At 40.4% G+C, this 25,509-nt stretch overlaps 2 protein-coding genes across 19 annotated transcripts in view; one reads left to right on the top strand and one right to left on the bottom strand.

Annotated features, from left to right (window-relative positions):
- LOC101931671 (beta-catenin-interacting protein 1) overlaps positions 1 to 20,470 on the top strand; it is a 145,743-nt gene extending 125,273 nt beyond the window's left edge. For 8 of the 17 annotated variants that reach the window (XM_005292853.5, XM_005292851.5, XM_042852904.2 and 5 more), the window contains 12 exons: positions 888 to 1,136; positions 4,580 to 4,701; positions 5,835 to 5,997; positions 8,058 to 8,117; positions 9,480 to 9,637; positions 10,627 to 10,775; positions 12,456 to 12,682; positions 13,144 to 13,314; positions 13,495 to 13,640; positions 15,328 to 15,463; positions 16,499 to 16,683; positions 17,947 to 20,470. In XM_005292853.5, coding sequence (XP_005292910.2) covers positions 888 to 1,136; positions 4,580 to 4,701; positions 5,835 to 5,997; positions 8,058 to 8,117; positions 9,480 to 9,637; positions 10,627 to 10,775; positions 12,456 to 12,682; positions 13,144 to 13,314; positions 13,495 to 13,640; positions 15,328 to 15,463; positions 16,499 to 16,683; positions 17,947 to 18,138 — 1,958 coding nt within the window. In that variant the 3' untranslated portion in view covers positions 18,139 to 20,470. The remainder of the gene's footprint in view (positions 1 to 887; positions 1,137 to 4,579; positions 4,702 to 5,834; positions 5,998 to 8,057; positions 8,118 to 9,479; positions 9,638 to 10,626; positions 10,776 to 12,455; positions 12,683 to 13,143; positions 13,315 to 13,494; positions 13,641 to 15,327; positions 15,464 to 16,498; positions 16,684 to 17,946) is intronic. The other 9 variants (XM_005292854.5, XM_005292852.5, XM_065575332.1 and 6 more) reach the window with 2 other exon arrangements.
- A 145-nt stretch (positions 20,471 to 20,615) lies between these two features.
- PIK3CD (phosphatidylinositol-4,5-bisphosphate 3-kinase catalytic subunit delta) overlaps positions 20,616 to 25,509 on the bottom strand; it is a 48,499-nt gene continuing 43,605 nt past the window's right edge. For both annotated transcript variants that reach the window (XM_005292863.5, XM_065575324.1), the window contains 3 exons: positions 25,256 to 25,401; positions 23,810 to 23,942; positions 20,616 to 23,035 (listed from right to left, as the gene is read on the bottom strand). In XM_005292863.5, coding sequence (XP_005292920.1) covers positions 22,898 to 23,035; positions 23,810 to 23,942; positions 25,256 to 25,401 — 417 coding nt within the window. In that variant the 3' untranslated portion in view covers positions 20,616 to 22,897. The remainder of the gene's footprint in view (positions 23,036 to 23,809; positions 23,943 to 25,255; positions 25,402 to 25,509) is intronic.

Raw genomic sequence — 25,509 nt, 5'->3', positions numbered from 1 at the left:
TGTACATCTGTTTTGTGGGCAAAAGATGCCTTTTGCTGACAAAACTGTGTAGTGTAGACAAGGCTTACACTTATTCTCTATCCCTTATCATCTCTCCTCTTAGACTATTTTCTTTATAATGGTGCAAGATTTACATGAGCAATTCTGCTTACCCAAGGGCTGAACTTGACTCGTATGTAGGTTTTAGCTGGATACCTGTGTGCAGCGGTCTTATTATCTGCTGAAACTTTAACCAATAACATCCATATTTGTGAACTTTACTTAATATTGTGGCAGTCCTGAGCTCCTGGCACTATTAGTCAATGCCGAAGTCTTGTGTGCTTCACTATGACATCAGTTACCCTGGATTTGGAGTGCTGAGTAAACGCCCAGCTTCTTTTAGGAAGTGGATATTTTACATGATTAAACAGCAATTCCTGTGACTGATTTGGGCTCTAAAGGGAATCTCATCCAGCCCTCTTTAACCAGAAGAAGTAAAGCTCTCAAGACTGGTAGAGAGTTATAACAGGAGAAAAGTGGTGTCATCCTCATGACTCAGGAATTCAGGAAGTAAAATGCCATTAATGTGTGATATTATGACTCCTGGCGTAAACAGCAACAAGGAGGCTCTAGGTAGGCAAAGCCTAGAGAGCAAACATTGTTTGCTAAATTGGATGTCTACCAAGAGGTTAAATGGCTGGAACAAGTAATTCAGAGCTGTTAGGCCTGACAATGTTTAACTACATTGCAATTAAATTTAAAATTGCTTGGTGCATGACACTAATACAGGATCCTTACAGCTAATGCGGAAAGGTTAGCAATCAAACCAAACAAACAAAAACCAATTTGGTTTGACACCAATTCTTTGTTTCCTTCTGGGTGTTTTTAGTAATATACTTTTATTGTAGGTGTTTCCTCTGGCACAGCTGAGCTGCTTCCCCCTCCAAGTAGCACTGCTAACTGGACAGTAGGACTTCCTACCGATAATGGCCATGACAGTGACCAAGTCTTTGAATTTAATGGCACTCAAGCTGTGAAGATTCCAGATGGCATTGTCACAGTCAATCTAAAAGAGCCCTTTATGATTTCGGTGTGGATGAGGCATGGGCCTGGTACCAAGGAGAAGGAGACAATACTCTGCAATTCAGACAAGACAGGTTTGTAAATACTTCAGTTATAAACAGTCTCTCTTTGGTTTTGGTGATGTATTTATTGCAGGTCACTCGAGGCTCTGAAGCTCTCTTTTAGATTAGATTCACTTTGGAAGCAACAAGCTACACTGAAAAACTCACTTTTATTCTGGAGTAATGCCCAGATAGGGAGTTACATTGGCATAGAACTAGAACAGTGTAATTATACAGCTATAGTTCTGCTGATCAATTTTCCTGTGTAGACAAGCCCTTAGAATATTTAGTTTCAGTTAGATAAAGGGAACTTGATATCCAGTTTCCTTTATACTGTAGAGATTTTAGCCATTGTGATATACCAATTGATCTGGCAGTATAATCTGTTTAGATTGTGTTATTTGAGAGACCCTCATTCTTGATACCTCATGATAATCATGAGGTTATATGCTGTAGATTTAGCAATATGGATCCTCACTCTTTTTTTGTTTTGTTTTTTATAAGAGGATTGAATGTGGAATATTTGCTTCTAGGGGAAAATAGCTCTCTCCCTCTCCCTTCACCCCTTCCATGATGAAGCTGTTTTTATCCTTTGAATAGTTTCTGTGAATGCTTCAAACACCATCATTTTGAAGATGGTATTTGTGATGCGTTCTGTCACCTGACATGCTGAATTTACCTCTGAGCCCGTTTTCCTTGCCAGCTTGGGACTCCAGAACCCTGCCTTGCTGAGCCAGACATGCTAGCTTGCTGCAACACAGACCCAAGTCTCGTCCATGCCCCGCAAACTGCAGACTTTAACCAAAAACTGCTCAGCTGGACACTTATCTCCAGCACCCAGACACTCAGTTCCCAATGGGATCAAAACCCCAAATAAATTCGTTTTACTCTGTATAAAGCTTATATAGGGTAAACTCATAAATTGTCCGCCCTCTATAACACTAATAGAGAGAGAGTCACAGCTATTTGCTCCCCCAGGTATTAATAATTTACTCTGGGTTTATCAATAAACAAAAGTGATTTTATTAAGTATAAAAAAGTAGGATTTAAGTGGTTCCAAGTAATAACAGACAGAACAAAGTAAGTTACCAAGCAAAATAAAACAAAACACACAAGTCTAAGCCTAATACATTAAGAAACTGATTACAGGTAAATCTCACCTTCAGAGATGTTCCAATAGGTTTCTTTCTCAGACTAGATTCCTTCCTAGTCTGGGCCCAATCCTTTCCCCTGGTACAGTCCTTGTTAGTTTCAGCAGGCATCTTAGGTGAAAAGCAGGGGCTTTCGCATGAGTGGGACACCCTTTGTTCTGTTCCACTCCCTTTTATATTTTTGGCACAAGGTGGGAATCTTTTGTCTCTCTCGGTTCACACCCCTCCTTCTAAATGGAAAGTACCAGGTTTAAGATGGATTCCAGTATCAGGTGACATGTTTAAATGTCCTGTGAGACCCCCTCCATTCTTCCAGGGCTGGTCCGCACATATACAGGAAGGCTTGCAGGTAAATAAACCATTTATAGCCAATTATCCTAGTCAATAGGAGCCATCAAGATTCTAAACCACCATTAATGGCCTACACTTTGCATAATTACAGTAGACGTCAGAGTTATACTTCATATTCCTAGTTTCAGATACAAGAATGATACATGCCTACAAATAAGAGGAATATACTCAGTAGGTTATAATCTTTGTAATATACCTTACAAGAGACCTTTTGCATGAAGCTTATTCCAGTTACATCATATTTACACTCCATAAACATATTTTTATAAAGCATATGGAGTGCAACATCACTGTATTGATACAAAGGAATATCTGATAACTCTTCATAATTGCTGGCTGATAGAGTACAAGATTCTTGCCTTTGTTCGCTAGAGCAGGGGATTTGTTTAGTGATTTTTAGAAGAAGGCATTCTGGGTAACAAGCTGTCTGGTCTCTCAAAGGAAGCCAAGCCAAAAACACAAGCAAAACAAAATAGGCCCCCTATCATTAACAGAATTGAATTTGATCAAAAGAGAGAGAACTGTATCAGCAATAGGTTGAAAAATATTTCTTTGATCAGATGTAAAGTGTCTACCTAGTAGCAAATATCACTCATTGAAACTTTTGTGTGTGTGTTTGCTTGAGAGTATCAGGTAGGATCAACAAAGATCCCCCCACTCCCCTTAATTAAAAACTAAAGTTACTGGAATCCTTGAAGTAATCTGAATGGAGAAAAATGAACTTAGTTTAGAATTGTGCTCTATTTTAGCAGGGGGAGGGGCATACAGAGGTGATATGCAGCATATCTCCAAAACAGGCGGCTTTTTCTGGGCAGTTATGCCATAGCATAATCCAGTATTGTTTGAAGTTGATAATTTCTGAAATTATGAATCCCTTCATCTTCATTTCAGCAGCACATTATACAATTTCTTTTTTTAAAAAACTAGGTCTCTTATGGGGATGATCTGTGGTGTTTAATCATATTATGTATAGAAATGTATTACATTTGTGTTGTTGGGATGGGAACTACAAGGGTTTGGGCCTTTTCCTTTCCCTCCCTCCTTGGCTGATTTATGCATGATATGGGTAACCTGAATTAAAATTACTTCATCATCACTGTCACTTCCTTGTTTCTCTAAACATCTTCCTCTTGTATTTAGTTTAGATTAGCAGTTCTCAAACTGTGGGTCAGGACCCCAAAGTGGGTCGCAACCCCATTTTAATGGGGTCGCTAGGGCTGGTGTTAGACTTGCTGGGGCCTGGGGCTGAAGCCAAAGTCAAAGCCCCAGGGCTTCAGTGCTCAGGCTTCAGCTTCAGCCATGGGCACCAGGGCTCAGGTTACAGCCCCCTCCTCCTCCTCTTCTCTCCCCCCACCCCCCCGGCCGAGGGCGGTGAGGCTTGGGTTTCAGTCCCCCTTCCGGGGGTAATGTAGTAATTTTTATGTCAGAAGGTGGTCACGGTGCAATGAAGTTTTGAGAAAACCCTGGTTTAGATTAATTATTTAGGGCATGGACCATGTGTGTTTTAATATCCTCATAAAGCATCTTACCTGCCTGTAATGCTATAGACATGCTAAATAGTATTAATTAGCAACAGAAGATTTTTCACTACCCACAATTTGAATTTTGTTCGATTTCTCTTATCTGTAGGCTTACCCCTGTGATATATTAGTCCTAGTCCTTGGTTGGGAAGGACATGTGTCTTATTAGCTATGGTGTTATCAGTATTACTGTTGGATTGTTTAGGAATGGATGACCTAAAACTGCTTCCGTGGACACTTCTTTTCCCTTGAAACTATAGCATGCTTGATTTCTTTTAAATCTGTCTTGTGCTCTCATTACTTATTACTATCCTGAAGGACGGTATTAATAGCACATTTACATATCAGTCATGTAGTTTAGGGTTATGTGAATTCTTGACTATCATTTCCAGTTCTAGAGTTTGAGGGCACAGGGCAATGGGAAAGAGTAACATTAATGTAACCTTTTGTGCAGATATGAACCGGCACCACTACTCTCTTTATGTACACAATTGCCGACTTGTTTTCCTCTTCCGCCAAGATCCTTCAGAGGGAAAAACTTACAAACCTGCTGAATTCCACTGGAAATTGAACCAGGTTAGTATGAAAGGGAACTTGTTAAGAAATTTACAATTTAAGTATCCATAGGAGCCTAAAACAGCATGATAGTTTTAATAGTAAATTAAGTCTTTGTGGAAATCCAAAGGCCTCATTCCACAGTTTACTAAAATAAACTGAGCTGTGTTCTATAGTTCTAAAGTTTCAGGGCCATATTCTGCTATCCTTATTCATGTAGAGTCACATCTTGCTTCTTTAGTGTCCCTACAGAAGTCAATGAGGATTAGTTATGGAATACTGAGTTGAACTGTATGAGTAAGGGGGGTAGAAACTGGCTTTAAGTGAGTAAATTAAGTGTTTAAAAGATAGGAATCAGATTTGGTAGAACTTGTCTCCATTGAACACAATAAAAAATGAATGACCATTCTACTTGCAAGTATTCCCATGTGTTTATAGCAATTAAGTATTTGTGAGCATATGACTTTTTTTTGTAGGTCAAATAATGTAATAAGATAACAGAAAAACTTTTTTTTAATCCTTTTGCACACTGGAAGAAAAATTTTCCTGACACCATGTGCATTGCTGGCGTTAGATAAGCAAACTGGCTAATTGGTACAAGCAATTTGTGTAATATTGGTAGCACTCATGATCAGGAAGACTACCATTAGAGAGTTTAAAAAAAAAATTATTGGACCAATAAATCTGAGCAAAATAAGTAAATTTTATGTGGCTAATAGCTCTCATATAGAGGTTCCTTTATCTGCTTCCAGCTAATGTTGGGGATCTGTTTGTTTGCTGCCAGTTATTTAAGCAGTAAGATCATCCGAATTTCTGATGCTGGAATGTAACCACCCAATTAGTAACATTCTAGCATTCTTCACATACTGGCATATGCTGCTGTGATTATAAAATGGCCTTGTGCATACTTACGGGGAGTTGGTAGCATTCCCATAATTGCAACCAGCTTCCATTATTAAAGATCTCAAATTTTGGCTTGGGAAAAATTTTTCCTGGAAATTGCCATATTTATATACTATTAGACAGAATACTTCAGGAGAACTGAATGAAAATCTTGTCAAATAGTGTTTTAATATGGCAGTGTACTAAATGTACTCCAGTGACTGCTTTGGTAGAACTCTGTTTTTAAACATTACCTGTCGTTCTCTTCCCAGGTGTGTGACAAAGAATGGCATCATTATGTCCTCAATGTTGAATTTCCAGCAGTGACACTCTATGTAGATGGAATTTCATATGATCCTTTCCCAGTGACTGAGGATTACCCACTACATCCTTCCAAGATAGAAACTCAGCTGGTAGTTGGAGCATGTTGGCAAGGTAACAATTAATTTCTCATCTCCATGAATGGTTAGTTCTCTTCAGGGCAATGGAAGATTGCTTTTTACATCTCCTACAGATTTTTCCTCTGTCCCACTATCACATATATTTCTTTTTTAATGTAGTCACTTTTTCTGGAATGCCGTTGTACTCATCACCCATAGGTGGATAGGAAATACCAAACTACATCTAGAAATGCCAGGCAGGGTTCCACTTAAGTGATTTCTGTAATAATTATGGGAATATAGTCAGTTTTATTTTTGGTAATACTAACAAAAGTACATTTTATTCTGAAGATTACTAGGCAGAACCTTCGCTTTCTAACCTAATTTGAAACAGACTTTAGAAAAACCAAGCTCTCATTTTTGGCCATGTTTCCATATGAGGATTTAATTAAGTAACAATAATGTTTTCTCTTGAGGATTTTGCCACTTGTGGTTATAAAAAGAAGAAAATAGCAGCAGTTTTATTATATGCAAACTAAGCTTAAATTGTGATTCTCTACAGGCTGCTTAATGCTGATTCACAGCCTATAATACTGGTGACGCTTACTCATCAAAAGCTGGAGAAAATGGGGCAGGTGTCATCTGAACATGAAGCGTTGGAAGTAGATTACCAAAGGACTGCAGTGGGCTGCTCAGTTCAGTGCATTTTGCTTACTGATCAAATTACTTACAAGTTGGAAAACTGCTGACCTAGCTAGAAAATCTTGACCTAATAGAACAATACTTTTTTAGTAGAACAAATATTGGATCATAGATATTTTACTATAGGTCTGCAAGCTTACATCAAACTGTTGCATCTGCATACAGTACATAGGATATTCATAGAGCATGCAATAAGGAGAGTCTTATGGTGCCTCTCCTGTCTCTGAGATTTGAGGCCTTGGAAAGATAAAATGACAGTCCAGGGGTCAGAATAAGCATTACGTATTTTGAGGGGCCCATTACCTTTTTAATACTTGCTAATTTGCAAAATTAATTAACTTGCAACCAGTCTCCCAATCATTAGCGAGGTTCCAGTTCACTTCATTTATTGCTATATAGATGGCTTTCAGATTATCCCTTTTGTTTTGCTATAGTGCAGCAGCAAGTGGAGCGGTAACTAGCTTCCAGAGAGCTGAAGTGTGCCGGGGAAACCAGAAATATGCCAGCTAAATGTCAGGAATGCCCCAAGGCTTCGATATAGGCTCTTGTATCCTAACACAAGCCCAATCATTTTTACTTGTAAATATTTATGTTCCTTTGGCCTCCACATGGAGGTTCCCTATAGTGATGTGCATTAGCACCACTATATAATCCTTTCATTCCTTCCTGCTTCCATCCTGGCCATTGCCAGTAATGGACTTGAAATGGGGATGCTAAAACTTTGGGGTTGCGGACTTGTGGGTCTGTCAGGGAATTCTATTGAAAACCTTATTTTAAGAGGATTATAACTCAGTCAAAGAAGAATTTATGCCAAGAGTGAAACTAATGCTTAAGGTCTTGACCTGAGAGCAATATTGTTTGCTTTACCAAACTTTAAATACATTGATTTATATATAAAGAAGACTTTAATACTTTTTCCTCCTTAAAGTCATGCTTTCTAAATCCTCTTTAACATTTTTATTCTCCCACTCTTTTTTAAAAAGCTGCCATTTCAAAAATTGGCCAATTAATATATGCAGTATTATTAATTTGGTCTGAATTATTGGTCAGTAATGGCTCCTTTTGATCTGTCCATAATACTTTTTTCCTTAGGAGATCTGTTAACATAGACTTTAATCTCCCCATCATACCCGTGAAAATGGGAATATGAAGTATTCTAGCTGCTGGGTTTGGCAATGGTTTATATAAGAAAATCCAACTCTGTGTCCAAGGCTAAAACTGATTAAATTCATACCAGTTGTGAAGAGCTGGTTGGGATATAAGCAGAATATGCTTGGTGAAAGAGGTGTGTGTGTGTGTGTGTGTGTGTGTGTGTGTGTGTGTGTGTGTACGTGTACACAAAGGTTACTTACAAGTCCCTCATTACTTGGTCCCTTCCCCATTGTCCCTATTCTTTGTCTTGCTTTTCTACAGAATATACAGGAAATGAAAATGACAATGAAACTGTGCCTGAGACATCTGCAGGTTGCTGGAGTATTTTCCGCTACTTTTTTATTTCATTTTTAAGCCAAGACATTGCTTCATCTCACATATAGCATGAAATGCAGGCATTGCGTTTTGGCCCCTGATGCCCCCCACATAATCTGCTTCCGGGCTGTTTCTTCATTGTACTATTATTTCCAATGCTTCACCTCCTGATTTTATTTTTATTGCATATAAGTGCACATCCATGTACAAACTTGAAACCATTGTGATTGCAGTGAAGTGGTGTAATATGAGCCATTAATGCAAAGTATTAGCTACACTTTTTTCATCCAGTTTTATTCAGATATCATTGCATAGATCTTATATGTAACCCAAAGGACAATGTGTCTTGATAACACCTAGAATTCCTAGTGGGTACTCACTTGATCAGTAGTCTGTAAAAATGCCAGTTGGAGCCAACAGACATAAATACCAGCTTTTCTTCCCATTTGGCTGACATTGCAATGTTTTATTTTTCTACATAGTTTCAGCTGTTCTCTGGGTTTCATGTCTTGGTTTGAGATTTAATTTACTACATATTTCTAAGAGAATACATTTAGGTACTTACTGTTCTTGTAAGGTCTGGAACTGCTTTGAATGCTGTAGAAGTACATACATGAGAAGATTTCTGATAGCTTACTTTTATCTTGGCAAACAAAAGCATAACAAGATCCAAGGGCTGGAAGTTGGAGCTAGACAGATTCAGGCTGGATGTGCGGTGCAGCGTTTTTTAAATGAGGGAAACTATTGGAACCACTTACTGAGGGCTGCAGTGGATTTTTCTATCACTTAGATATCTTTCTGAAACTGCACTCTACCTCAATCAATGATGAACTTGAAATAAGAGTTACTAAGTGAAATTCTGTGCTCTGTGTCAGGCAGACTGGATCATCATAACCATCCCTTCTGGTTTAAAATGTATGCAGCACTTCAGGTTCTTGGTTTGGCATAAATTGTACTTTGTTGCACTTTCTCCTATCCTGATAGGCGTCTCCTCATTTTCTAGAGTTAATGACAAATAGGAGATATCATTTCAGCACTAGGGTTAAAGTCTCATCAAAGAGCTCATTAGCTCTATCTTTGGTCTTCTTTAAGTACACCACCTCGCTGTATAGGCAAAAGTAACATTTGTGATGGAAACACTAGCCTCCGCTTCACAGTTCAGGATGGCCATACATGTCTGTTTTGAGGGCCATATGCATGATGAACTGTTTAATTCTTTCATTGTGCTTGAACATGATCACAAGTTTAACACCCGGAATGGATATAAACTAACCTGCATGTCAATACATCATGGTAAAATAAAGCACAATTGATGATAAAAAGAAAAGGTCTAAGGTCTATAAAGTTTTTTCCTCCCTCTTTATAAAGGTGGCGAACTCCACATGGCTCAGTTTTTCCGAGGCAATCTGGCTGGATTAATGATCCGGTCTGGTAAACTGAAGAACAAGAAGGTGATAGACTGCCTCTATACCTGCAAGGAAGGATTAGATTTGCAAATTGCTGATGGCATTGGCAAAGGCATGAAGGTAAATTTGCATATGGATGAAGTGAAATGCATGTGCTGTGATTTACTAAGGGTTTGTCTATACTAGAAATGCTACAGCTACAGCTCTGCAGCACCACTGCTGTAGTATAGAAGGGTTCTTCTGGTGGTGTAGTAATCCACCTCTCCCAAAGGTTTGGTCACCAAGTCAATGGAAGAATTCTTCTGTTGACCTAGCACTGTCTACACTGGGGCTTAGGTTCACTTAACAACATTGCTCTGGGCTGTGAAGTTTTCATACCTCTGAGTGATGTATCTAGGTCAACCTAACTTTCTAGTGTTGATTAGCCTTAAGAAAGCAAGTACTTGACCTGGTAAAGATTTGCCAATATAGCTATATTGTAGATGCAGCTTATAAAAGCAAGAGTGTTTTTCCCCAGTATATCTTATGCCAGTTCTTCAAATGAAATAAGCTATACCGGCTAAAGCGTTTTTGTGCCAGTACAGCTGCCTTTCACTAAGACTGTTAGTGGTATAGAGATGCAGTTTTAAAAAAAATCACACCCCTAGTGATATTACTAAACCAGCAAAAGTTTCTAGTGTAGGCTTGGCCTTCAGTGGCCTTTGAGAATGCAAACGGATGCATAAGCGCTTTATATTTATGGAGCCTAACAAAACAACTTAACATAATAGGTCTCATTTATGAGTAGGTATTTTATTTCAATATCAAGGCCTGTGAGAACAAGGCTAAGTTTTCCTGACTTGTTAGCTATATCTCTTTCAGATGACTAGAGTGTCAACATTGTGCCAAATTCCTGGAATTTTTCTTGGATAATGAAATACTGTAAATGTTTGACTTAAACTGAGTTGTAAAGCCAGTGAATAATGATTCCTTCTGCTTTGAATACAAATGCTAATTATCTCCATGCTTAATAGGTTAAGCAGCGCTGAGCTTTTCGGTTTAATTATTCCAGCAAATTGGTACTTGGATCTCTTTTTTCATTTTTCTTCTGCTCTTTGGAATGGTTTCAGATTAATGTGAATCCCAGCCAGTCAACGTTGTCCTTGGAAGGGGATGATATTGACAGGTTTGACAAAGCCATGCAGCACATTTCCTACCTGAATTCCCGCCAGTTCCCAACACCTGGAATCCGGAGGCTCAAAATCACCAGCAATGTCAAGTATGTCCTACTGCAGAAAAATGCATCTATACATAAGGATATTGGGGGCTTGGATAAATAAACTAAAACAAAATTCTTTAGTGCAGTGCCATTGACGTGGTCACTAATGCAGACCTTTATTTTGAAGGCTCTGATCATGAGCCTTGAGTACTGAGGTGAAAGGGAATCTTCCCAGTGATTTCAGTGGGCTTTGAACCAGCCCTTAGAACAGTTACCAATATCAAATTTGTTCTGTTACATAAAAATCCTGATCTGTTTCTTGGAACTGTTGATTAGATATTAGTGGGTATTGTAACATTTTTGGGGGATCTGATCCAGGGATCAGTAAATGTTGTTGTAGATGTAAAGTAAAATATTTGATGCTGATTATGGCCAACATGTTCAAATTTAAGTGCCTACATCTGCATCTAGGCACCTGAACAAGTGGTCTGACTTTTTTTTTTTTTTTTTTTTTTTTTTTTTTTTAAAGAGGTGTTAGACACCTGCAATTCCTGCTTAAGTCAAATGAAGCTTCTGGAATAGTCTTTTGGCACAGAATCTTTTTGCTGTGAACAGCAGCCTTAAGTGCCTTGAGCTATTGCATATTTGTTAGCATTGCCATCAGAACTTCTCCAGACTGGTTTCAGATGACATTGAAGACACTGATCAGAGAGAGGTGACCAAAGTCAGGCTGGAAAATGGTAATTTTATTTAAAAAAAAAAAAAAAAAAAAAAAAAAGCTATTTTGGATGTATTCTATCATTCTTCAGGACTTTCCATGGGGACAAGAATGCATAATATCTCTGAGTATGCCGGTAATCTATAGGCCATTGATTCAGCTAGTGGCTGTCTATAAGCATCTGTATGAGATGGTTTGTTAAAAGGAACTGCTATGCTGTTTGGACACTTAAACAGAGCTCTTGTCAGAGCTGGCATTGTTGCTTTATAGTAGTTCATGTGATGTTTCCCATTGGGTGTGCATTTTCCTGGCTTCCTACCCAAGTTTTGGGTTTGAACGTACTCCGTATCCCAAAATAAAACTTGGAATGCTCCAGTTTAAAAGAACTTCACAAACAAAGTTTCTCCTGGTTTTGCATCAGAAGCATATGGAACTGTGAATTATGAACCATTATGTAGTTAGGCATCTAAATCCATCTATATTTTCATGAAACAAAAAAGCATCATTTGGCCACTTGAATGACCAGAGTTCTCTGGGCCATGTTAGTAGGCATGCGACCCATCATTTCCAGTCCTATTTATATTTCTACTCTATTTATTTGAGGTCAGTTATTTCCTTCATGTCCGGTTTGATTTTATTTTTCCTAGTTGGGCAATCTTGGTTGTGATCATTGTAAGTATGCACTGTGAGGACTTATCCAGTATTGCAGCCTTACCTATTGGCATAATCTGTGGATGTCAGTCATAGCCCAGAAAATGGGACAAAATGTTCTCCATGAGCAAAAATTTATTTTAACATTGTTCCCTTTGAGGAGGTGGTAGTGGTGGTCTGTATTTCCAACACAGTTGTTGGATGAATTATAGGACCCTTGGGTCCGAGACAGAGCTTATTTATGTGGGATTTAATTAATGATTGAAATGTTCAGCGTATTTTAACTATTTAATTGCCACTGGGATGCATAACTGCCTCTCCTTTAAGCCTGTCTTGCACAGTTAAACAAACAGCCTGTGTATCTTTTGTAGGTGTTTCAATGAAGAAGCCTGCATTGCCATTCCCTTTGTGGATGGGTATATAATGGTCTTGCAGCCTGAGGAACCCAAGATCAGCTTGAGTGGCATCAATCATTTTGCCCGTTCTGCTTCAGAGTTTGAGAGTCCAGAGGGAGTTTCTCTCTTCCCTGAGCTTCGCATAATCAGCACCATCACTCGGGAGGTGGAACCAGAGGGAGATGGAGATGAGGATCCTACCGGTAACCAACTTGATTATTAACCCAGTTGTGGAATCTGTGCCCCTCCCCCAAGTTCTCTGCAGTGGGGGATGGCCCTCCCTGTGTGGATATCCCTACTGTAGCACAGAATGGAGGGGGTGGGTGTCCAGTTTTTTATGATACTGTCTTTTTGATTTAGCAGGAAGAGAGTGGGTAGGCAGGGCTGGGTGAGGCAGTGGGCATGCTGTTTTTCCCCTGGGCCTGCAGAACTTCAATCAGAAGTGAGAACAGTCTTAGACTGTTTCTTCTCCAAGGGAGAGAATGCTTTTTGGGTGTGGTTTCTTAAATGGGAATTCAATCTCACACCTAGATCATTCTTCATGGCCAAATCATTGTATGTAGTCAGAAGGGAAGAATTATAGCTGCTTACGACACAGTACAGCTCCTTCCACTTTGCCTTTGGCCTTTCTGCTTATTTCTTTGGCTTCCATGTCCTCCTTCAGTCCAAGAATCTTTGGTATCGGAGGAGATCATGCACAACTTGGATACATGTGAGATCACAGTGCTAGGAGAGGAGCTAAATCAGGAGCAGGAAAGCCTGGAGGTTGACATGACACAGTTACAGCAGAAGGGCATTGAGATGAGCAGCTCCAACCTTGGCATGATCATCACAGGTAAGGGGTTGCCACCTTTGGCCTTTTGCTGGGAAGGGTTTGAGGCAAATGAGAACAGGAACTGTGTATTTGTGTGCTTACTAAGTGAAATATTTATTAACTGAATGAAAACTTTCTCCTTCCCCCCACCCCAAACAGTTTATAGTTCTGACAAGTAACTGGGTTTTTTTATCCTCCTAGGTGTTGATACTATGGCCAGCTATGAGGAGGTTTTGCACTTGATACGCTACAGAAACTGGCACACTGTCTCTCTGTTTGACCGAAAGTTCAAGTTGGTCTGTTCTGAGCTTAATGGTCGCTATGTCAGCAATGAATTTAAAGTGGAGGTATGTGAGCTAATCTCATCCCTTTGAAAGTTGTCAGAGCCTACATAGATGAAAGTTAATGCTTCAAGAAATTGATCAGTAACTGGTTTGGATCTCTGCTTTCTAAATATTATGTCATCAGAGCAGACTAGGGTGTGTTAGGCTGTTTTAATGAGTTGTCAATCCAAAAGTTGCCTTCACTGATTCCAACTCTGAGTGATGCACAGACCAGATCATATGGAGTTGGGACCTATGTGTATCCTACTATATGGAATGCAGTTAAGGGGAGTGAGTGGGGAAGAGGCTGGTTGGGGAGGTGGGACACTAGAAAATGGACTGTTGGGAACAGTGCTGCATTGACCCTAAGGAAATGGACTTGAGAAGTCTTTTTTCCAACTCTAATTACTGTGATTCTGTAAATGATTCTGTTTTTTCTTGCAATGGGGCTTACTACTGTCTTGCTTGCATGACACAGAGATTACCAGGAAGACTAATCCTGAGTGACAGGAGGAACTACTTGAAATAAAAATTATTATTGTCCTGCATATTTACACGGGAAGGCAGGGAATAATATAGCTAAAACCACACAGTATCTATAGAAGAATATGAATTAATGAGTCCTGCTGTTGATGTTAACTAACCCGCAGTGTAACTATACACCAAAATTCATCAGTAGGTCCTCTGAGTGATGATAAATCTTGATATTTGCTGCAACATGAAGTTATTGTTGCATTGAGAGACATTGTTGCATATCTATACATCTTTCCATTGTAAACTTGAATTTCATAGGCTGATTTTTAAAAGCGCAGCTTATGTGAGGATGGTGAAGTTAAGTCTGACTTGCCACTAACCATCCCCCACTTCCTTTTCCCCATCGCGGAGCAGAAATTGCATGCGTGGCTAACATGGCTGTGCTTCCTGAGGAAATACTGTCAACTTTGATCCAGGATCTCCACACTTTAGCAAACTGGAAATGCTTCCTTGTTGTTTACTAAATTTCCCCTCTTCCTATTGTGCAGCTGGCCATGCACCACATCTGTCTGTCACTACTCCCCATTACAGAGGAGGATACACTTAGCAGTGCATTGGTGGGGAGGAAAGGGAAGCTCACCAAAACATGAAATGTGCTAAACTTGTAGCTGAGCCTAACTTAATGAACCATCTCATCAGAACCTCTGTTAAACTTTTTGAAAAATGGTCTCTGGAGTTCCAAAGAACCTGATTCTTTGTGTTTTGTCTGTGACCTCCTGTTTACCCATTGTTGTTAACTGAAGGTGATCCTACACAGTTGCATCAAAATAACAAAAGATGTGGATGGAAAAATGGCTTAGTTATTTCAGTAAAAGTCTGTGTGGTCACTTATTTCAGCGTGAAAGTGGCAAACATCAATTTAGCTGCAGTTGGTAACAAATTGACTTCATTCTTTTTATTCTGAAATAAGGATGTCCACATACAGACTTCCACCATGATAACCAAATCAGTTTTAGGAAACATAAGTTTGTATAGACCAGCCCTAGCATATCAGGAACTGCTGCTTGAAATGACTATTGAAATATAAAACTGGGCCCATGACAGATCAGTGGTGGCTGTTGTTTTGTTTTGAGGGGGATAGATACTGACATACAGGAACTGAATCCCATCTACTTGAACCAAGTGCATAAACAAGCTGCTTTTTTTCCCTAAATTATTTTTTCCTTTTTGTTTTCAGGTGAATGTTATCCATACAGCTAATCCAGTTGAACATGCAAATCATATAGCTATGCAACCACAGTTTGTTCATCCAGTTCATCATTCGTTTGTTGACCTCTCTGGTCACAACCTAGCTAATCCCCACCCCTTTTCAGGTAAGGACTGTCAGTCACTTAACTCCAGTTAAATTTTTTTTTTTAAACTGGGGGCTCAACTAGATGGCTTCTTGCTGCAGAGGGTTGGAGTTTCTTGGGGTGCCTTTCCAGAAACAGCCAGCAAATTAAACTAGTAATCTATGCAGCTATTAACTTTAATGCTCTCTAAAATACGAAGTCCCATTCTGTTCTCCACTCGGGAGGAACAGCCTGCTAGAGATCTAGAAAATGCCAATCTAATGACAGATACAAAGTCCAGCCCTTCCTGACTTGGTAATTTTGGGATACAGAGCACTGCAGTGGGTGCTGTATAAGGACCTTGATTAAAGGGCTCTGAGGAACTGGGAATGGATTTCTCATGAACAGTATGACCTTTTATTCCGTTGAGGAAATTGGTCATTCCTCCACTATGTTTTAACTTGGTGTGAACTATTTAATGTTCCAGTGGTGCATGTGGGAGGAAAGCGATAGGCTTTGAAGAAAGGAGTCTTCATAGTAAGTTTTTTTTTTTTTTTTTTTTTTAATTGGTGGCTGATCTTCTTTCAGATTGATGCAAATTCCTCATAGTCCTTGTTTGACTCATTTCAGTATCTATATAAAAGCACCAGTTGAGCATAATAGGCCTGATTCTGTTCTGCCAATGCAGTTTGGTTCTAGCCCTGTAAGTACTGGTATGCCTCTGGCTCCTGAGCAGATGCTGCCAACCCTAGTGAAACTGCATTTATTTTGTGAACATTCATTCATCAGACTAGATTGATAGCACTAAACTCTTCTCACTTCTTACCTGAGCAAGATGTGAATCCAGCCCACTGGACTGGGCCACCAATAAAGAAACTTACTAGTTTAGCAGTCTGACCAGAGGACGGAGCCAGGAACTTCTAAGTTTTTGTCCTTGCTTCCCTACTGGCTTATTCTGTGATTGTGGATAAATTTGCCTCAGTTTATTCATCTGTACTATGGGGTTAATATTCGGAAAAACCTGTAAGTATTGTGTATTAGTATGATTATTCTTAAACTCCCTCTTTCTTGTCACAGTTGTTCCAAGTACTGCTACTGTTGTCATTGTCGTGTGTGTCAGTTTCCTGGTTTTCATGATTATTCTGGGTGTGTTCCGAATCCGAGCTGCGCACCAGAGAACAATGCGTGACCAGGATACTGGAAAGGAAAATGAGATGGATTGGGATGACTCGGCCTTGACCATTACTGTGAATCCTATGGAGGTAAGGCTTGCGTCCCACGGTATGTTTACATTGCAATTGAAGGAGTGATTGTATTACTGGTGGGCATACTCAGGCTAGCTTTAAGCTAGCAAGCACATGTAGCAGTAGCAGTGTAGATGTGGTAGCACAGGCTTCAGCACAGCCTAGTAATCTGAACAAAAAGCCTGCTGGGGACATTGGTATGTAACTCTGTTGCTAGTCTGTGCTGAAGCCTGTGCCACCACGTCCACACTACCACTGTTACCTGTGCTAGCTAGATTAAAACTAGCCTGGGTATGCCCACTAGTAATATAATCACACCTTCTCTTGCGGTGTAGACAGAACCCTTAGTCCTTTTCTACAAATACTGCTTTCCAATCTGTCAAACATGCATGGCTGTCAGAGCAGGATAGATCTGGAAAGGGGGTACTGGCACAACAAGTTTAATGAATGCCACAGGAAAATTTTTGAATCCATTCCTCAGAAAGAGAGCATAAGAATGGCCATACTGGGTCAGACCAAAGGTCCATTTAGCCCAGTATCCTGTCCTCCAACAGTGGCCAATGCCAGGTGCCCCAGAGGAAATGAACAGAGCAGGTAATCATCAAGTGATCCATCCCCAGCTTCTGGCAAACAGAGGCTAGGGACGCCATTGATAGACCTATCCTCTAGTTCTTTTTTGAACCCTGTTATAGTCTTGGCCTTCACACCATCCTCTGGCAAAGAGTTCCACAGGTTGAGTGGACGTTTCTTGTGTTGTGGGATGATGGCTATAAACTGCTCAAAAAGTACCTGTGTGTTATATGCCAGGCTGTAAATAAAGGTGTAACACTGGCTCCTTCAGTATATTCCTTGCAATAAACCCACACCACATCAGCTTTTTCCATTAAGTTATTCTTGCTGTCCACCTGGTTTGATGCAGTTAGTTTTTGGATCAGGATCATTTCTACTTCAGTTAACTTCTGATACTTTAATATTAAAAAAGGAGGGGGCGTGGGAGGAGCAGGGACACTTTAAATCACTAATGCTGCTGCTGAGTACACACCAAAGGATCCTATTTCAATAGTACCCTCTTTAAAGCGCTGGATGACCTTTGGGAATGTAGTTATACTAAAGTGTGACAAGACTGGCTGGTAACTTTCTGAAGTCACAGAACTACTTCAGAGCCACTTTACTTTTGCTAATAGCCAGCTGAGAGTTGAGCATCCACAACTCCCAGTGAATGTAGCATATAAACGGATGGGAGCATGTCGGCAGCTAGAAAAATCAATTTGTGTCTGACAGACCTATGAAGACCAGCACAGCAGTGAGGAGGAGGAAGAGGAAGAAGAAAGCGAAGATGGAGAGGAAGAAGATGATATCACTAGTGCAGAGTCTGAAAGCAGTGAGGAAGAGGAAGGGGAGCAGGAAGAGGACCAACAGAATGTTAACAGACAGCAGCAGCTGGAATGGGATGACTCTACACTCAGCTATTGATTCCAGCTGTTCCCTTTGTTGTTTTGTTTCTGCTCTAGAAGACTTCACTGTAATCCTCTCCATTGTTCCCAAGGATCCATGGTGTAAAAAAGTCATTTTGGCCAGTAGAGCCAACCAACACCCATCCCAATATTTGTGTTATATGGGCTAGTTCCTAATGCTGTCTCTAGAACTGTAGTTAGTACCTCTCCTCCCTCACCCATCCCTCAGTGACTGGATTTTTTACACTATGTGAGGAACCACCTTGCACTTTTTTCTTCATGTCATCTCAGCTAAGTGACTCTACAGATGTGTAGCCATTGCACGTGAGTTTCTGGACACTTTTTTTTCCTGGTGAAACAACTTTGGCTTGATTCATCTTATTCTTTCTGAATGATGCAAAGGTCACTTGTTGACAAAGGGTAAAGTTGCTTATTTCAGCTTGGTGAATTTTTTTCCCCAAACTAGTGCATGTGTAAAGTGGCAGAATGAGGTTAATATGTAGAAGATTGACTTTTTTGAATATTTTGTAAATATATTGAATTATGTCATTTGTGGTAGTGAAAACAGGGACTGGGGTTTAAAACACGCTAAGGTAAAAATCATGAAGCATGAAATAATACAAGTCGCATAACTATTGCAGCAGGAGCACAGGCGCAGTTATCTAGTGTAGATGTATTAATAATGCAGTGTCATTGGCCGCGACTGCTGTGTTCACTCGAGCCCTGCTGTTCTTCTCTTCCCCTCCTCCCCACTTTGTTTTTATGGAGAGAACAGACAAGCTTGCAACTGTAAAGGTTTTTCAGAATTTCTGCAGAGGTTCAACTGCACTGCCTGGTAGAGTTTAAGTCTTGATCCTTCGCTTATTTCAGTGTAAGGATTACTAAATTGAGAGAGAGAAACACTGCCTGGATCTAGAGTAAGTAAGTGTACTATTGATATTCTGAGTGTTCTCACCAGAGCCTCTGTTAATTGGAGTGGGGCTGGTTGTAGTCCAAGGCTGATGCATGCTGGTCACATGGCTGGCAGGGCAAGTCATTCAGTTGTTTGTAATAACAGTAACTGAAGCTGAAAAGCCGGAGACCTGTGTACACCTGTGCCTTGGCTACCAGTCTAGAGAGGGATTTTATTTTTTGGATTGTGAACTTTTCTAATTTAGGGCATGGGTGGGCATCATTCCTATTCAACACAGTCCTGCTTAGTCCCTGTAGCTCCTTGTACAGTAATCTAGACTGTTGATGTATTTAAACCTTTTGTTTACACTTAGTAAATTTGTTTTCCTGCTGATGAAATTATGGCATATATTATCCAACCAGAGAACCTTGTCAATTGAGTTAAGATTATTGTTCCAAGACACGGCAGGCTGATTTTCTGATCAAAGACCTTTAACTTGGAAGTGCAAAGGACTACTTCAAGGAATGGCTGAAAGGTACGAAAAGTAAGTTATGACCCCGTGGTGGTGAGTGCTAGATTTTTCGTAAGGCAGGTCTTCTTCTCTATTTAACACTTTTGGTCCTATTCAGAGCTGTGTCTTATGCATAGCTGCTTATTCAATTTGACATTTGGAGGTGGGTTAAAAGGTAACTTGATTTGCTTGCAATGTGAAATTAGAACTCCATTCACTCATTATGGTAGCAGAGTTCCAGATTTTGATATTGCATGTAATCTGTTTACTGTTGGCATACACCAATTCAAAACAGGTTAGTGGCTCAACTTCCATACTAGTAGTGGGAAATGTTGAATAGTTTCCAGTTGTTCCTTGAGCAGGTATAAGGGGGTTAGGGGTAGGGGGAGAAAGGCAGACAGCAGAGGGTGTGAACAGCTGAAGGAAAAGTAGTAGACCCAGCTATTTCTTTATCTTTTCAGAGCAGACCTATTCTTACCTACTACACATCTTGCCTCCCAGTGTGTGAAACAGGACCTAGGTGTGGGTTTATCTGGGGTAAAGCTTGACTCTGGAGTGCCTTTTACAATAATGGACCTGAAAGCAGGGGAGAGAACCCACACAATCTTACTGTTTTTTAATGTAAAATTTTAGATTTCTAAAATGGGGATATGGGTTTGACTACTTTTATGTGGTAACATAACTGCTAGTTTTAAGTAAACTGGGGAACTTTTAACTTATGTCTGACAGTTGTCCTGTGTTAATGTCAATGTGTAGAAGACTTATTCTTCCATATACTGTAGCTGCTGTATTTTAGACTAAAACTGATCATGATTGAATGCTAATGCTGAAAGGCTGTAAACTTTCTGATGCGGTTTGTAGCCAGTGTGGATGTAACTTTTCAGATCTGTATATTGGTAATAAGTCAGTTTGAAAAGTCTAAGCTACAATAAATTTCTGGTTCTGAAATCTGTTTGCTATGCTTTCTGAATGGTACAAAGTTGATGAGTCAAGTGATAACTGACTATCCATGTTTTAAATGGCTTGCCTGTAATGGCTACATTATCCCAGTTTGACTTTAATGCCTAAAATGAGGGAATGATTTGGCCAGGACTAGTGTACAACTTAAACATTTTATTTTTAGACTTACCAAAATGCACCTAAAATCACAGATTGAAGGTAACTGAAAAAATCAAACATTATGTAAACATTCTCTTGTTGCAGAACCCTGACATGGCTTAAAAAAATAAATTCATTTTTTTCAGAGGGCACATACACAATAAGAAATCATGAATACCTCTCTAAATAAATAAATATCAAAGTAAAAGGTTATTTTATCACTTTAAAAAGGATGTAACTTGTGTCTGGGACTTATTTACAAAAGGTGGTAATCTTCATTTGAAAGAGGCTGAAATTATGATGTTAGATACAATGTTTGCTTTAACTTTGGAGAGCCTGGATCTTTGCTAACCAGATATAGCCTATGATTTTGCTATACAAGATGGTAACAATTTTGTAGTTATTCCACTACTGACGTAAGGGGGGAAAAACTAAATTATTTTTATTCATTACAGATAAGGAGAATTCTGCAAGACTGCCTAACCAGTCTACAATGGGGTCATGGCAATCAGCACTTTACTGCCTGCTTGTTGGGTGTGGTGTACACCTGCTATCTATTGCACTCTTAAAAACAAAATAGATGCAACTAATGTGCTGCTTCATTCCCTTACAAAACTAGAGCAGGGTCTGAGCTAATGTAAACAAAAATATTGTATCACAGCATAAACTGAAGGTGCAACTTTCCAGGCTCTCTCCACTACCATCACCCTGTATAGACAGTGAATCTTCTGCCTTTAGCATGTGAGGTGGCACCTAGGGTGACCAGATGTCCCGATTTTTATAGTGACAGTCCCAATTTTTGGGTCTTTTTCTTATATGGGCTCCTATAACACCCCCCACCCCCCAACTCTGGTCACCCTAATGGCACCATACTTCTTCTCTCCTTTGTCAACAAGCCAGGCTACTTAACATTGACAGGCAGAAGGTGGATCTATGGTGATGCTTCAACTACTGAGTACAGGAAGTCCTCAACATTGAAACAGGACTTTAAGTAAGTTGCTGATCAGTTAGGGAACGTGCTCGTTTAAAATTGTGAAATGCTCTCTTCTAACTCGTTTGGCAGCTGCCTGTTTTTTTCCCGCTGCTTGCAGGAAGAGCAGCCTGTTACAGCTAGCTGGTTGGAACCAGCGTAGGCCATCAGCTCCCTGCTCCCTTAAATTCCCTGTGCAGCAGCTGTCCCTCCCCTCACTGCCATGTGCTGCTCCCAGAGACTCCTGCTGGCTGTATGGGGGAAGAAGGGGGCTAATGTTGGGGTGTCTCCCTATCTTCCATAGAGCAGGGGGGCAAACGATGGAGGGAGGGAGCTTCTAGGCAGTAGCTGCTGTCAGCAAGCTGATTTAATTAACAAGGCAGTGTACTTAAGCCTACCGTCAGGGACTTAAAGGAGAAATGTGCATTTTTTCTGTCCCTCCTTTCCTGCTGCCTTGTAGAGTGTTGTGAGAGTTAACCCTTGAGGGCTCAGTTCATTTAGCAGTAAGGCATTCCTCCACCTCAACCAAGCTTCACAATCATCATCACTGTGTACCAATATTAAATTGTTTGGTGAAAAAAATTTCCCTGGAACTTAACCCCCACATTTACATTAATCCTTATGGGGAAATTGGATTTGCTTAAAGTTGCATTTTTCAGGACTATAATTACAATGCTAAGTGAGGAGTTCCTGTAGTTTGTTTATAGAGCTTAGTAGCATTATCTTCTGACTGTCTCAAAACAGGTATACCATCTTGTGCTGCTGTATTAAAATACATCCCTGAAGGGGTGGGGGTAAGCTGGTGAAATCTTCAACTAGAAAAAGTATTGCCTAGCAGCACCTTCCACTTTATGTAGAGAGGGACTGAAGTTATTAGATGCACCAACATGCTATTGTCTCTCCATTGTTCACTGCTAGTGCTAATCTAGTCTGGCTTTAAAAAGTTGATATGCTACTGGCCAAATTACAGCCTCTGAGCACACCTCCACATCCCTAAAAGTGAGCAGTAGGTGAGGAATGTACTGAAGTAGCAAACTGCCTCCCCTCTACCCTTAAACGATGGACTGCATCCTTAAGAACTTACATTTGCAAGCTTCACCTACCTTTCAGTGTACCCAGTAATCTTATTGCCTCATGCTGTCACCCTAGAGATTTAGAATGGGCTTATGCAGCTGTTGGTTCTGTAGACTCTTCTCAAACACTTGAGGTGCAGGTGCTGATCAGCAACATTCAGGAGTCTTTATACAACTGGCTCGTGGCCACTGCTATTACATTCTCCTAGAGCACCTGGACCACATGCAGGCTGATTACTGTCTATTATCTTTGGATACATTGTGCGCCAACCAGTTCACTTTGGTTTTCCAGCTCTCTCGCAGGGCTTCATTAAATTTTAGTCTGAAGTGCTTCAATGCCTCCTCATCTGTTTTTCCTAAAGCTAGAGAATCCTGAAAGAACAAGGCAGAAATGAGTGTGTGGCACCTCCCACTGATTGAAACAAAATGACGACTGCCTGCCCAATTGCACTGGAGCACTCGGATAGAGAAAACAGCTACTGGTCAAAAACAAACCCCACACCACCTTTGTTTTATGCAGGCTGCTCTCTCAGCAAGTAAACTACATCCTATTTTCATGCTGGAGCTGGGAAAACAATCCTTTAAACACTAGCTTACATCACAACCCCATTTCATCCAGCTCCGGGAGACCAGGTTTTTAGCACTTTAAAGGCACAGTGGGACCAGAAAGTGGGAGCTAGGAGAGTCAAACACATGCAGTGCTGTGCCTACCTCCCTGCAGCTGATTCCTCAACTAAGCATACCTGGCTGCAACAGGTGGCAAGGAAAAGGAAGACCGGATGGCAGCAGGTAATATTGCCAACTCTTCAAAAAACATGTGTCTCAACTAATTACCTCTCCATTAAAAACCAATTGGTTGCTTTAGTTTGAACTTTTTCTAGCCCACATTGTTTGAGAATCTCATTTATTTAAAACTCGATTCGAGTCCCAGCTCCTAGAATTATTTGATTGAGAAACTCTAAATACTATGCACAGGGAACAGCAGCATGAGGTGAAGAATCAATTAGCAGCTGGTGGTGGCTATCTGACAGCTGGCTCCTGCATGCTGGAATATCTGCTTTTAAACTGCAGCAGAGGATGCTCCTTTCAAGTTTCAACTCCCACTCCTTAACCTCTTACTTTTAGTCCTACCCTCTCCTGCCTCACCTTGAGATACTGAATGTCTTTAGAGCAGCTGAGTTCCGGCAGGCCAGCAGCTTTCATCAGTGCAAACAAATGCAGGAAGAGAAGACCATGGCACCTCAGGATCATGTAGGCTTTTTCACAGTAATCCCTGAATCTGTGCAGGAAGAGAAGGGGCAAAGCGGAAGTGAGACAAGCAGCCCAACTAAAGCAAGACTACAGCCATGATGGCATGAAAACAGCACAGTGAAAGCTTCACCTCCTCTGTGTTGAAATCAAGGTGTTCCAAGAGCTGGGCAAATGTTTTTTGACTAGCCCATGCTTCCAATTGTTACTAAAAGAATATGCTTTAGCAAGAGTGGGAAAAGACTAAGGGCAGTAGCTCATTGGCCCCTGCCCCAATCCAATCCAGACCTGAGTCTCTCTCTCTCATACAAACTGTTTGTGTTTAGTCTCTCTGTCCACACCCCCTAGAGTGAGGCCAATTCTTATGACATGAGCACTTGATCCAAGAGCACCCGCAAAGGAAAGCCAGCTCTCTGCTGTGCCCTGTAACTAAATCTTCTAAATGCAATAGCTTAAAACCAACCACGCATACCAATGGACAATTCCCAAGGGTTTGTCAGCTCAAGCAAGAGCTAAGTGGTAGCCTGGGTCATTTTGAACTCAAGTACATTCTCCCACCCTAAATTTAAACTGCTTGTGTGGCTGGAAGAGGAAGTGTTGTAGCAAAACAGATGCAAAAACCTGCAGCCATATCTCCACTGCTATGATGATCAATACCTCGCACACCACACCTTTCAAGATCCATGGGCCCAACACATGCCTATCGCAACATGTGGTGTACCTCATCCAGTGCACTAAATGCTCCAGCAACAATTATGTGGGTGAAACCAGACCATCACTACACTCTCAAATGAACTCACACTGAATAATGATAAAAGACAAAAACACCATGTTACCTGGGGGCAAACACTTTTCACAAAACTAGCAGGCCTCATCCTTAAAGGAAACCTGCACAACACCTTCAAAAGATGAGCCTGGGAGCTTAAATTTGCTAGAAACGAAAAAACATGGATGGAATAGACACACTGGATTTAGAGTTTAGTACAACAATTTATACCTGTCCCCACTTTCTTCCTCATGACTGTAGAAGTGGTAACAGACCACTTCACACTGAATGGTCCCTTGAAACCTGTGTTAACTAGTTATGCTAAACAATCTGATCCGCTTTGTATTTAGCTCTGACACTGAGCACATTTTCCAGACCTGAAGAAGAGCTCTGTGTAAGCTCAAAAGCTTGTCTCTCTCTCACCAGATAAGAGATATTACCTCACCCACCTTGTTGCACACTAACAGTTTTGGATACAGAGCATCTGCAGAAAACTATTTGCTGAAGTGATTGCTACAAACTGACACATCCACCCCAAAACATTTTGTGAAAGCCTGAGTTAGATCAGTGGCACTCACCTTTCAAACTTCTCACTGTTGTTAGTTTTCCCTTGCTGGATCACATGCACAAAGTCATAGGTTAAGATAAAAGGAACCCGTTCTCTGTTAATACCAAATTTGGTCTTGAAGTTCCCCAAGAAGTGGCCAAAATCAATATGAAACAGCTGGAATTAAGAGAGAAAAGAATTATTAGTGGGATGTGTCTGCTTTCTGCTGATTAAACTCTCTTGCACTTCTCAGTGTGAGAATGTGCTTTATATCTCCAAGCAAAA

Source organism: Chrysemys picta, chromosome 21, assembly GCF_011386835.1.
Source record: "Chrysemys picta bellii isolate R12L10 chromosome 21, ASM1138683v2, whole genome shotgun sequence".
NCBI classification, from domain to species: Eukaryota; Metazoa; Chordata; order Testudines; family Emydidae; genus Chrysemys; species Chrysemys picta.
This window is presented reverse-complemented; position numbering and strand designations above follow the sequence as displayed.